We start from the raw sequence: 14159 nt of genomic DNA, 5'->3' as shown, positions 1-14159 counted from the left end.
GCGGAGCAAACTTTATGTTATGCATGAAGCTGAGTTATACAAGAAAAGCCCTTCAGGAATTCTGCAACGCTGCGTATCTTTAGAGGAAGGGAGACAATTGCTGAAAGACATACATTCTGGGATATGCGGAAACCATGCTGCTGCACGCACCATTGTCGGCAAAGCTTACCGGCAGGGTTTCTTTTGGCCTACTGCAGTGTCCGACGCCGACAAAATTGTGCGCACGTGCGAAGGTTGCCAATTTTTCGCCAGACAAATTCACTTACCAGCTCAAGAGTTGCAAACTATCCCGCTGTCTTGGCCGTTTGCGGTTTGGGGGCTCGACATGGTTGGCCCGTTCAAAAAGGCAGTCGGCGGTTACACGCATCTCTTTGTGGCCATTGACAAGTTTTCCAAGTGGATTGAAGCTAAACCGGTTGTCACAATCACAGCAGATAATGCTCGAGACTTCTTCATCAACATTGTGCATAGATTTGGAGTGCCCAATCGGATCATCACTGATAATGGCACACAATTCACTGGCGGGGTTTTTAAAGACTTTTGTGAGGACTTTGGAATCAAGATTTGCTATGCCTCAGTGGCACACCCCATGAGCAATGGACAGGTGGAGCGAGCTAATGGCATGATACTTCAAGGGATTAAAGCGCGTGTCTTTGACCGACTAAAACCCTATGCCGGCAAATGGGTGCAACAACTGCCATCGGTACTTTGGTCTTTGCGAACTACACCCAGTCGGGCCACAGGCCAGTCACCTTTTTTCCTGGTCTATGGGGCAGAAGCAATGTTGCCGAGTGAAGTCGAATTTGAGTCTTTGCGCTTTCGAAATTTCCGTGAAGAACGCTACGAAGAGGACCGAGTGGATGACTTGCACCGATTGGAAGAAGCCCGCGAAGCAGCTTTGATTCGATCGGCTCGATATTTACAAGGGTTGCGGCGTTATCATAATCGCAATGTTCGATCCCGTGCCTTTTTAGTCGGCGACCTGGTTTTACGGAAAATTCAAACTACACGAGATCGGCACAAGTTATCTCCTCTATGGGAAGGGCCATTTATTATCTCTGAAGTCACCCGGCCAGGTTCCTATCGACTCAAGCGCGAAGACGGTACTCTTGTCGACAACTCTTGGAACATTGAACATCTTCGTCGTTTCTACGCTTAAGTTTATCATTGTACTTCCCTATCTTGACTGTCAACATCAAGTTTTCTCCTTGAAGATTGTCAGTCGGGGGCTATCATCATAATAATGGAGTGTGATTTTTTATCAATTCAATTTGCTTGCTCGGTTTATCATTGCCTTGTTTGGTTTTTTCTACTTAGTCTGCGAGGACTGAAAGTTTTTAATAGCTTCTTTGGGTTTTAGGCTCAACAAAGCTTGATAAAAGCTTTTAAGAAATCAAAGACTTGGCTAGAACTATCAAGCACAGCATAAATACACCAGTATTGTACAAATTGAGCCTCCATTTGCTACATTTATACTCAGTCAGAATCAGTTCTTTCATCATCAGAGTTATTATTGCTCGGCTGAAGGTCGTTGTTGCGGAATTGCTCTACAACATCACTTGCAATCTTGTCAGCCGCACTTTGAGCATTACTGATAAGATCAAGAGCAGCTTCTTCGCTTGTCCCGTCTGCAAAGCCATCAATGGCGTCAATTTCAATCCTCGGGTACAAGGATTTGGTCATCGCCAATGCCATACTAGCTCCCATACTTCCAGCTTTCTTGATATTCTTGAAGTATACATCCGGTGCTACTCTCAGCTTGTCAAAGATTTCGGTTGCGTCAAATGCACTCGGACCACTGTCATTAAGGAACATAGCTTGGACAAGTGGTGTAGCGACATTGGCGACTTCGTCTATTGCTCCTTCAAGCTTCTTGATCTTACCAACCAGGACATCAAACTGAGCTTGAGATTTGATTTTACGGTCTACAAAACACATTTATAATAAGAATCTGCTGCATTAAAGAGAGGACAGTTCAAATTGTCAGCTGGCAGTACCTTCAACCTCCTTCAAGGCTGAGTCCCTTTCCGCAGCAAGTTCTACCTTGTCTTCTTTCAAGGCTTCAATCTGTTTCTCCATTTGTGCCATCCTGGTAGCTTGTGCTGTTTGAAATCCAAATATTTGAGGATACAGCTATGATAGCATAAATTAATGGGACAGATCTAGAAGATTACCTTTTGATGAACCACTCAGCTCGAAGTTTGAATCCTGGAGCTGGGCAATTCGGTCCCTTAACTCCTTCTCTGTCTTTTTGGCGTACTCCTTGGCCTCATGCAGCTGGTCCCTAACTGCTTCAAGAGTTCCCAAATGAGGAACCAGCTTTTCCAAAGTTGTAGTCTTGGCCTCATTGCGAAGATGGATTCTCTGCATGATGGATCATGGTTCAGTTCTGCTAAAGAGAGAACAAAGTTATTAAAGGCGGTCACCCGGAAGATTTACATTTACAATGCAAGTGGCTTCTCCAAGTGCTTTCTTCAGCTGGCACACTTCCTCATCTTCTTTTTGACGATTTATAACGATGCCGGCAACTTGCGAGTTCTCGTCCCACCATTTGAGCAAGATAGGAGGACGGGAGTCACTAGCTACCTTTATGCGGAGAATTTCTTCTTCGTCGCCGCCTGGTGGACCTGATGTATTCCCAAGACATTAGACGAACAAGCTGGAGTTATTCAGAACGGCATCACTCGAGAAGATGAGTTACCTGAGGATGTGCCTGGCTGAGCGTGAGGGGATCCTTGCTCTTTATCTGGAGACCCAATCACTGAGTCATTACCAACTTTTGGTCCTTGAGAAGTTGTCTGTGCTTCAGCTTCAGGAATCTCTTGATTTAGATCTACATCCTTGATTTTGGTCCTTTAGATCTACATCCGACTGGTTTCCAGTCGGGGGCTCTCTGGTTGTTGCAGTTTCAGTTGCTTCCGACTGGTTTCCAGACGGCGGCTGGTCACTCGGATCGGCCTTGTCATCCGAAGCATGGGCACCAGTCGGCTGGCTTTCGGCAGTCGGCTGGTTTTCGACAGTCGGCTCAGCGTCTTTGGATGAATTTGGTTCTGTCACAGCCGGATCAGGATCTTTTCCAGTTGGATCTATGTCGGATGGTTTCCTGCAAAGTGTCCTTTCGATATTTAGCATAATTTCTATGAGAGAAGCATGCCGAGATAAAGTGGTATCGAGAGGTTTATACCTGGAAGATGTTCTAATCTTTGGAATTTGACGGCCAGCCAGTTTTTTCCTGGGCATGGTATGCTTTGGGAGTTTGTTGGGAGTGCCCTTGTCCTCAGATTTGTTGCTGTCATCGCCCTCATCATCATTAAGCACCAGCTTTCTCTTACGAGGACCTGTCTTCCCAGCCGGTTTGGAGGTTTGAGGTTGTGGGTCTGACCTGATTGTCGGCCCTCCACTTCCTTGAACGGTGTGCTGACGAGGTGACCGGCGCTGAGTGATTGGGGGATCAGACTTTATCAATGCATATTCCTGAGTAAGATGTTTTCTACGGTTAGTCAACTCGACATGAAGACAAGATTATGCTTTGGTCATGGGTTGAAGATTTCAGATACATACCTGCGGAGGCGGATTGAATGCGTTATATGGCACAACTGGCAGCTGGTGTGAGTAGCTGACGACAATAGCATTCGAGAATATCTTGTACATCCTCTCCTTCATGATCTTAAAATCCAGAGAATCTGGGTCTTCACGGTTTGGATCGTGCTTGCCGTCAAATTCAAAAGCTGTGCGGGATCTTTCTTTGATGGGAGCCAATCGGCACTTAATGAAATGCCGAGTGATTTGCTCTCCCTGCAAGCCTTGTTCTTTGAGTTTTAGCATGCGTTCCATCAACTCCAAGGCTTGGGCCGCTTCATCTCCAATCGGAAGAGAGTTCCAGGTATCCTGGTACACCGGAGGAAGACAGGAGTACTCGGGAAGAGCAGGCTCAGGATTCTGAACATAAAACCAGTTCGCATGCCACCCCTTGTTTGAGGTCTTGAAGGGCATAGAGAAATACTTCTGGCTCAGAGTTCCCCTTAGCTGAAATCCTGCCCCTCCGACTACGCATGGCTTGCTCTTGTTCGGTTGGGGCTTGAGAAAGAAGATCCGGCGAAACAGAGCGAAGTGGGGTCTGATTCCCAAAAAGGCTTCACAAACATGGATGAAATTGGCGATATGGACTATGGAATTTGGGTTTAGGTGATGCAAGCTGATTCCATAAAAGTTTAAAATCCCGCGGAAAAATTTCGAGGTCGGAAGAGCGAAGCCGCCATAGAAGAAATGCGAGAAGACTACGATCTCATGTGTATCGGGGGTCGGAAAAGCCTCACCGCACGCTGGCCGCCACCCGATGATCTCCTTGGCTGGGAGAACGCCGTGCGCCACCATCTCCTTCAGGTTCTCTTCCGTTACGTCGGACGCCGCCCATTGGCCTTCGAAGCTTTCCTTCTCTTCCGCCATCGATTTTACCCGAATGCGCTGATTTGATTCGAGGGATGGCTGGGGAGAAGTGAGGGATTGAGGCGGTGGATCACGGGAAGGGTTTTGATGCACTTTTCGAAGGTGGATTTGAGTGGAGTGGTGAACCCTAGTTCGCCGGCGCAGTTCTGCACTGTAGCAAGGAGTGGGGAAAATGGCGAGAGTTCCGGCGGGGAAGACGAAGCGTCGCTTGGATCTCGGGATTTCTTGTTAAGGGTATCGGAGGTGCAAATGGGCCTAGGCCTGAACAGTACTTCAGCCCAATACTTTTAACAGCGTGGCCCATTGTGTTCCTTAGGGACTTAGGCATATTTTGCTTTGGCAATATTATGCGCACAATAGTGTTCAGCCCAATGCTGATAAAATCCTTTTTATGCGGTCATATAATTCTTTGGAATTATTGCAATGCAAATTAAAAGGTGCCCGACAGAAAGGTGTTATACTGCTTTTTGTTAGCTTTATTAGGCTACAAAAGCTGTCTGGGTTAATTTGGAATGACTTGTTTTTATCATAGTCACTTCCTTGGTATGTTATATACCTATTTTCATTATGGTAAATAGTCATAGCCTAGGCTGTTAGACTTATTCATTACCATAATTTTTATAATACCTGGTGGGTAATCTTTAGAGTTTTTATTCGGATGCCTGTCAAGTGTGTTCATTCGTGAACCTTTTAGAGTGTTAACCACTCGGATTTCTTTTGTTGTGGCTAAAAAGCAGTCGGCTAGAATGCCTCTTTAGGCGCCGCATATGCTTTTGTCATATGATGCATGGTTGTGCTATTATTTTGTTCTCAACTATATGTTTAGTTTGTTAACTAATCACATAGTTGGGGGCTACACCTAATTAGGTGCATCTATTCGATGCACCATATTCTTTACCTTTTCGCCCTTTACAGTCTTCGTCTTCGCTACTCGGCGGGCCTTGGCATGAAAAGTTTGAAGCACTCGGATTATTTTTGAGATGGCTACGATGGATGACTGCAAAGGTCTCGGGGGCTACTGTGGAGATTATGGATATCCCATATCTACACGGCGACGGTATTTGGACTAGGTACAGGATACCTAATGTAGATAGAATATCTTATTTGTATCTCGGGTTTGTTTCTTAACTTGTGTATCAAGGAAACACCCTGAGACTTAGTCGGTTACGACTATATTTCATCTGTATTTGCATATTCCGTTAGGGATATAGATTATCTTTTGTAAAACGGACTCTTCCCCATATATAAGGGGGGTCCGGGTGCCTCTAGTGGCAGAGGTTGGATTTTCTCCAAATCATACAATCAATAATACACTCGTCGGATTCATCCCCGGACAGGAGTAGGGTATTACTTCTTTTATAAGAAGGCCTGAACCTGTATAAATCCTTTGTCTTCAAACCCATACACTTTCCTAGCTTGATAGCCACCCCCTTTCATTATTGCCGAAATCTAGTTTCGACAAGGTGTATTTCAGGGCGCTCTCACGATCGTAGGACGTGTCCCAGAGTCACAGCCCAAACAAATTCGGACATGAATTGGGCCTGCGATACCTGGGCCGGGCGACGCAAATCCGACTCGGTCTCACGGTTTCGCGCCGAGAAAGGCCGAAGCACACTAGCGTCTTTTGGCGATCTTAATTAAGGCGCCAAGCTAGCCGGCCGGTAACGCGCGTAGTCTGCAAATTCTGCATCTCCGCGACGAGAAAGGAAGAAACAAATACGCCGGCGAGGCGACGACAATGACAAGCCAGCCGCACGCCGGCGAGGATGGCGGCGACCGCCTGAGCGCGCTACCCGACTGCCTCCTCCACGCAATCATGTCGTTGCTCCCGGCGCGACACGCCGTGCAGACATGCGCGCTGTCGCGGCGGTGGCGCGACCTGTGGCGCTCCATGCCATGCCTCGACATCGTCGGCGACGAGTTCACGTCGTCGACCACCGGCAGCGTGAGGTGGGACAAGTTCGAGAGCTTCGCAACCAACCTGCTCCTCAACCACGACGCCCCGTTCCTCGACAGGTTCCGGCTTCGTCTACCCAGCTCATGGCACGTCAGGGGAGGTGTACAGCAACGCGACATCAAATCACACTCACAGCCCGACGTGCGACAGATCGAGCGATGGATCAACCGCGGCGTCCGGTTCTACCGACCCGTCGAGCTCGAGATCACCATCGGCGTTGGTTATGACCTCAAGCTTCCAATCCTCGGCGCCGTCGTCTTCTCCCACCGACTGAAATCATTGCGTCTCTCTCGCCTTGTTCTGGACCGCGGCTTCGGCTACACCATCCGTTCGTGGTGCCCGGTCTTGGAAGCCATGGAGCTCAACTCCTGCATCTTCGAGTTCGACGAGATCACTGGCAATGCGCTCAGGAGTTTGGCCATTGATGGCTGCTCCCGACGTGGTCTGCAGGTGCCTGATGATGCATTGTGTGTCACGGCGCCAAAGCTTACCTCCCTTCGGCTCAAGTTTTCGATACATGATTTCAGCGTGTTTTTGGTTGATCGAATGGGTTTCCTCGTTGATGCGTCGATCTGTAAAATGTTTTCGTCCACGACCAACTTTGGAAACAATGTATGCAACTTGTAGAAGTCGAATTAGAATCCATGTCCAGTTTGCTTGGGAGTCTACTCAACGTGACAAAGCTTAATTTGTCCTGCATTCAGCTATCGGTATGCGTAACCCCTCTTGATGCTTGAATAATATTACTTGTTCGCTTCAAGATTTAGATGGAAATGTACTACTCCTAATTAATTACTAATCTCTGAATTGACATATGCACCCAAGTTTCCTTCTGTGTATTAAATTCCTTTCGGCTGCGCTTCAATTTGTCTGGAGCCTCACTGTTACTCCCTCCATTTCAAGTTGATTAAGTTTGTAGATAAATATAGTAATATTTATGACACTAAATTAGTTCCATTAAATCTATAATTGAATATATTTTCATAATATATTTGTCTTGAGTTAAAAATATTACTATTTTTTCTATTAACTTGAATCAATTTTGACTTTGATCAAAGTTTTTTTTTCTGAGGAGAACAACGGCAGGAGATCTGCCGGAATTTAATTAGAAGGAAGAAAAAACAGTACAAAACCAGTTCAGTCCAGAAAATTAAAAGAAAACGGTACAACAATACACAGCACGAAACAAAAGAAACTATGGAAGCCTAAAAGCCGAGCAACGGAGATCAAGATCTTGTTTTACTATATATGCCACTGCTCTCTCTAAGATTGAAATGTTGTTGAAAATTCTCCTGTTTCTTTCTAACCAAACATTCCACTAAGTGGTAAGCAGAGCTCCTCTCATCGCCTTCTTTTGCTCCTTCGATCCCACGCAATCGATTTGGGCCCACCAATCAGAGGTTCCAACAGAGAGGCCAACATTGTTTGTAGGTAAATGTTGCCAGGAAGTAACTAGAGACGAAACTTCCTTGAAGAAGGGGCATTCGCTAAACAGATGATTAGTGTCTTCAAAGGCGCTTGTGCATAAACTACAAATCCAATTGCACGGCCAGTGTCTTCTCAACAAGTTTTGAGCCATAAGAGTTTTCTGGTGGAGGACTAGCCAGCCAAAAAATTTAAGTTTCGGCTCAGCCGGCGCCTTCCAGAGCGAAGAGAAATCTAAGGAAACAAAAGATCCTTGATATTGGAAAAGATAAGCACTCTTACTTGTGTAAACTTTGGATTCATTCCAGTTCCAAGAGATGTCATCAAGACGCGGGGTAAGCAGGACTCCCTGAAGCATGCTCCCAAAGTGAACAAGTTCGTGGATTTCTTCTACTGATGTTATTTGCCTGAAAGAGATCAGCCAGTTATTGTTATGGAGCTCTTGATGGACGCTTTTTTGCTTTCTTTTTGCCAACTTGAAACACAGTGGTGCAATGTCTTTTGGGCTGCTGTTTTGTAGCCAATTGTCATGCCAAAAGCTTGTTTTTGCGCCATTACCTAGCTCAATTGTCGTTGCTGCCTGAAACAACCTTTTATCTGTATCATCACAGGGAACGCTCATGCCAGCCCATGGTTTGTTTTCATCCTTCCAACCGAGCCAAAGCCAACGAAGACGAAAGGCTCGCGAAAACCTCTCTAAATCCAGGATGCCCAAACCACCCAAAACTTTTGGCTTACACACCGTCTGCCAATTAACTAAACTGCTGCCTGGGTTGGTTTTGTCAGGGTCTTCTCCTTTCCAAAGAAAAGATCTCCTAAAGCGATCAATTCTTTTTATCACCCATTTGGGCACTTGCAATGCGGTGAAGTGATGAATTGGCATAGAGCTTAGGACCGATTGGACCAGCGTTTTCCTTCCGGCTGAAGTAAAGAACCTCCCTTTCCAGCCAGGAATTCGCAAGCCAATTTTTTCGATTAGCGGTAGGAAGTCGATTTTCCTTAGCTTTCGGATATGGAGTGGCAGGCCAAGGTAGCGACAAGGGAATTGCTTTACCATTCCAGGGAAATTTGCAAGAAGAGATACGAGGTTGATGTTTTCACATCTGATCGGGTAGATCTCTGTCTTACTGATGTTTGTGTGAAGGCCAGAGGTTTGCGCAAAGAAAGTTAGGAGTCTCATAAGCACCGATAAGTCTGAAGCGTGAGGCTTCACAAAAACTGCCACGTCGTCTGCATACAGGGAGCACCTGAATCTGTCAAAACTCCCACCCATTGGAGAGAGAAGTGATGCATTTTCAGCCGCCTTAAGAATTCGATGAAAAGGTTCCATTGCTAGGATGAACAACATCGGCGAGAGCGGATCCCCTTGTCTAAGGCCTCGGACATGGTTTATTGATTGCCCCGGAGATCCATTGAGAAGCACTTGGGAGGAAGAGGTTGCAAGTAAATTGGAAATCCAGTTTAGCCAACGAGTTCCAAATCCAAACTGATGAAGCACATCAAGAAGGTAGGGCCAACAAACCGTGTCAAAAGCTTTGGCGATGTCAATTTTGATAAACAGACTCGTTTTCTTCGTTCTATGTAAATATTGTACCATGTTTTTTACGAAGACGAAATTATCATGGATAGCCCTTTTTCGAACGAAGGCACTCTGGTTGGGGGAGACAAGCTCACACAGTCTTGGCGCTAGCCTGTTTGCCAAAATTTTGGAAATTATCTTAGAGAAACTATGGATTAGGCTTATCGGTCGATACTGTTCAGCTCCCAAAGCATCTTCTTTTTTGGGAAGGAGACAAATGAAGGCTGAGTTTAGTTCCTTTAGCCGCAAAGTGTTAAGATCAAAAAACGATCTTACTGCCGATAACAAATCTTCTTTAATGATCTCCCACGCTGATTTGAAAAAAGCACCAATGAACCCATCCGGCCCCGGAGCCTTCTCGGGTGGCATTGAGAAAACAGTTTTCTTCAGTTCTTCTTCTGTGATGTCTTATTCTAAATCGCCAAGGTCCAGGGAGAGCAAATCCATCATGTTCCAGTTAATCCCTGACGTTCTTTGAAAACGAGTTCCAATTCTTTCCTTGAAGAAACGCAGCAGTTCCTCTTCTTTGTCTTGTGCTGAAATTGCAATCCCAGATGGCGTGTGCAAGGATTGAATAAAATTTTTTCTTCTTCTGGAATTGGCCTTGATGTGAAAAAATTTTGAATTAACATCTCCCTCTTTGATCCAGGTCTGCCTAGAGCGTTGTCTGATCTGGATTTTGTTTAGAACTGATAAAGCCAGAATCCTATTTTTGAGGTTAGACACCAGGAGGCGCTCATCGTCTGACAAGGTCCTAGTTTCCTGAGCTACGTCCAGCTGAAAGACCACTTCAGATGCAACCGCAAGTTGTAACTTAATGTCACCCACTTGGCTCCGACTCCATCCCTTTAAATCTCGAGCGAGACGTCGAAGTTTGATGCGGAAAATAGCTAGGCAATTAGTGGCAAGGATCGGCCGTTGCCATGAGTCTTGCACTGCTTCCAAGAACCCAGGAATTTTGAGCCAAAAAGATTCAAATCTGAAGCTTGGGAATTTCGATCATTTCTCATTTCCTACCAGAAGGAGAGGCGCATGATCTGAACATGCTGAAGACAAAGGATACAAATTGGAACCCTCAAACATTAAATCCCAGTCAGTTGTGACAAAAGCACGGTCGATCTTGGTTTAAGTTGGGTTTGCACCTTCCCCTGCCCAAGTAAAACGACGACCAGGGAGTTGAAGCTCCTTAACCTGAATTTTGTCTAGCAGACCACGAAAGCGCTGCATCATTCGTCTATTTAGGCGATCGTTGTTTTTGTCAGAGGCTTTATAGATGAGATTAAAATCACCGATGATCAGCCATTCAGATTTCATGGAGGGCTGCAGGCTCTCTATCTCTGAGAGAAAAACCACTTTGTCAGCTTCTAGTTGAGGCCCATACACAACTGTGATTGACCACTGTAGCCCCTCTTCTCGCATGGTCACAGTTGCAGACAGAGAGTATTGTCCAAGGATAACATCAGAAGGAGAAAAGAAATTTTCATTGCAAGCTAGCAACAGACCACCCTTGGTGCCGTCCGCCGGAAGGGCCACACATTGCCGCACAAAATTTTGGCCCAAACTGCTGAGAACAACACGATCATTTAAAGAGGCAATCTTAGTTTCTTGGAGACAAACAATAGTAGCACCATATTATTGCAAAATAATTTTCACGGCGTCTTGCTTCGCCTTTGAATTCAGGCCCCTAACATTCCAATTAAACAGGTAGACATTGTCTTGTGACATTGAAACATGAGCTGCTGCAACTACATCTTTGGTTGATGAGGAAAGGAACAAAGCTTTTGCCGAAACACAACCAGCCAAACTGGAAGAAACACAGGCAAAAGGTGACGCTACAACTCTGCTTTAACACAGCAAGCAACAGGCAGAAGTAGGTCAAGCACAAAAGGCTCTTCATGGGTGTTGTGCAGCCCATCTTCATCCTGAGGCGTTCTGCTCACAGGGGCGCGACCGCCACCTTCTTCTTTGCAGCCTTCAGACGGATGGTCTTGCATCCCCCCTTCTCCACGAGCTCAGCGATTGTCTTCAAGGAGGATGGAGAGAGAGGCTTCCTGTAGCGCTGCAAATAAATCTTTTTGATGTTATCATCAAAGGAAGCATGATCATCCAAAATGCAAAACTTATTTGACAGGATTTCTTGAGCAAGAGTTTCAAGTTTTGCTCCCGCCCGCTTCTTGCGAAGGAGGCGCTTACTGTGGCGTTGCGCCGAGGAGATGGCAGGAATTGTCACCTTAGCATAGCTTGGACAACGAGCATTGACGTCGGGAGCAGGTAGCAGCGGCTGCTGAAGAGGAGTCGAGAGAGCAGAGATGAACTCTTCCACCCTGTTGCCCTGCCTCGCCACCAGCCCGGCTTGAGTCTGCACATCCGTCGCCACCCCATTGGTATGCGGAGTCCCCTGTTCTGCAAAAGAAGAAAGTACAAAAACAGGAGAAGCCACACGGGGAGGAGCATTGTCTGGTGAGTAGATGGAATGCTGCACGGACGCCTCATGCAACATTGGGTCAAGATGACTCTCCAGAACGGAAAGGACATCTCCCTGCCCCTCACTTGGCTCCCTAGACCGACCGCTTCTGCTACGAGGACCCGAGCGTTCCCGGTTGCGCGGGCGCCCCCTGTCTTCATTGCCCTGACGCCGGCCGTCATCTCTCTCTGGCTCTCTGCTGCAGCTTGAGGATCGGCGCCCAAGCCGATCCCACAGGGAGCGACTCCTGTGATGGGACCTACTTGGCTTGTCTCTGTCTTTGTCGTCGTCATCATCAGTCGGCCCTCTTGAAGGATCAGGCTCAGCTCTACAAGGCAGAGGATACTCTCTATATCGAGTACCGTCATCTTGGACATCATACTCCCACTTATAGGCATGGGCTTTGCGAGTGAGGAGGTCTTCAAGAGTATCCACATGAACGAGGACATTGTAGGTCCACCCCTTCTTTGTGTCTGACGGCGGCGGGTTGCGAAGCGGCTCCAAGTCCGGCAGAGGAATGTCCGTGGACAGACCTTCCTCATCAGCAGAAGTGATGGCGAAAGTGCCACCACGAGGGATTGCCCTGGGCTCATCAGTCCAAATCCAAAGATCATAGGTGCAGCTGTAGTTGCGCCGGCGGGAGTATTCTTCAACATATTGAACCGAGCACTTGCGCCCGATTATCTTGGTCGCGGCTTCTTCAGTGCGGCCATTGGGATGCCCTCAATGCAGATGCGAGCGCGGTAGCAAAACCGTGCCTCGGTACCATGCAGGCTCTCGTCCCAGGGACGAAAGAGGTACACTCTGCCAGAGGCAGTAGAGAGCCTGGGCTAACGAAGAATTGCATCGTGGTCACTCTGATTTGAACAAGTGATGAAGAAGTCTTCCGGGTGAAACTTGGTGAACTGAATGTCAGCGCACCTGATGCGAAAAGCTGAGCGGACATCGTCTGCAAAAGTGTTGAGCTCAACCTTTCCTTCATTCGCCCCCACTTGCCAAGCCACAAGAGAACGGGCTGAGAAGCGCTCTCTGTTCCTCTCAATTTCACCAGTGGCAGACATCACAACGGAATCAAGAAGAGGACGAGCGGTTAGATCATCCATGGCGAGAGGATTGGAGGGAGTGGGGATGGAGCGGGGAGGGAAGCGAAGTGGAGCCAAAGGGGGGAAAGCTGCAGTGGATAGCCCATGGGGAACCGAAGGGGATTTATAGTCAGCTTTCTTGCTACAGCTGGAAGCTCGATGACCGAAATTCAAACATCGCCAACAGCGAAGAGGATCTCTACAATCAAACACTTGATGCTCTGTGCTCAGACACCAGAAGCATTTACCTTCCATATGCTGCAGGAAGCGCGCCCTCCTTGACTGCAGATACTCTTTGTTGTTGGGAGGATTGAATGCAGAGGATTTTCTCCACCAGTGCTTCCCTCTGACCTCTTTCCAAGAATCTGAATTCACTTGAATGCCTCCTGTACCTTGCCTGGAAGCTGAAAGATTTTGAGAAGACAACTCAACTCTTCGCCCACTCTTGAGGATCTTGAAATCCTTTACAGCTGCAGCAGGCGAGCTTGTAGGCTTCATAGGGGAGGATGGTGGCTGCAACGAAGTTAAGAGGGAGGTACTAGCAGCTGGAGGACGAAGAGGAGCGGAGAGCACCTCAGAGTAAAGGCGCTTAAATCCCTGAGCACCTGCTTTCGGCGAACCATGACCTTGAAGGGACAGAGCGAGCGCAGCAGCAGCGCCGGACCCGGGATTGAGCAGATCTGCATTGAGAACCTTGCCTGTGCTGACCTCAACCAAATCTTGAACCGAATCCCCTGGAGAGGAGACAGCCCAAGGTGCAGTCGCCGGCCTAGGGAGCACTGGAGACGTGGTCTGACCCGGGGGGAAAAGCTCTAGGGTTGGGGAAGCTAAGGACGCTGGTGGATCTGAGGGAGAGGAGAAAAACAGGGAGGGCGACAGGGACAGGGATGAGCGATGACGACGATGGCGGGGGTGAGTGTCTGGACTTAAAGGATCTGGTCATGATGTGGATGTGGGGGAGAAAGGGGAGAAGGAGAGAGAGAGGGAGCTCACCGGAGGTGGCCGCCGGAACCGAAGAGGCCGCCGGCGCGGGTGCGTCTAGTCGCCTAACCTGTCGCGAGAGCATCCTAACTCGTCTTTCCTTTCAAGAGTAGAAGTATGACCTGTAAACTTGATCAAAGTTTAAACGATTTATAAACTGAAACGGAGAGAGTAGCTCTATCTATCATATCACTAAGCTTCCAGCTTTTGTTTTCTCTTGTGTAG

The 14159-nt window shown here is 47.5% G+C and overlaps 2 protein-coding genes across 2 annotated transcripts; one reads left to right on the top strand and one right to left on the bottom strand.

Annotated features, from left to right (window-relative positions):
- The first annotated feature begins 6184 nt into the window (after positions 1 to 6184).
- LOC107276622 (F-box/LRR-repeat protein 13) lies at positions 6185 to 7030 on the top strand. The gene has a single exon (XM_015779245.2). The coding sequence runs from the start codon at positions 6185 to 6187 to the stop codon at positions 7028 to 7030; it is 846 nt and encodes a 281-aa protein (XP_015634731.2).
- Positions 7031 to 11008: 3978 nt separating this feature from the next.
- Positions 11009 to 13451, bottom strand: LOC107280599 (uncharacterized). Its single transcript, XM_015779244.2, has 3 exons — positions 13202 to 13451; positions 11638 to 12593; positions 11009 to 11466 (listed from the first exon to the last, which is right to left on the bottom strand). The coding sequence occupies exons 1-3, from the start codon at positions 13449 to 13451 to the stop codon at positions 11344 to 11346; spliced, it is 1329 nt and encodes a 442-aa protein (XP_015634730.1). The 3' UTR covers positions 11009 to 11343.
- Between the last annotated feature and the right edge of the window lie 708 nt (positions 13452 to 14159).

Source organism: Oryza sativa, chromosome 4 (assembly GCF_034140825.1).
Source record: "Oryza sativa Japonica Group chromosome 4, ASM3414082v1".
In the NCBI taxonomy this organism is placed as follows: Eukaryota; Viridiplantae; Streptophyta; class Magnoliopsida; order Poales; family Poaceae; genus Oryza; species Oryza sativa.
This window is presented reverse-complemented; position numbering and strand designations above follow the sequence as displayed.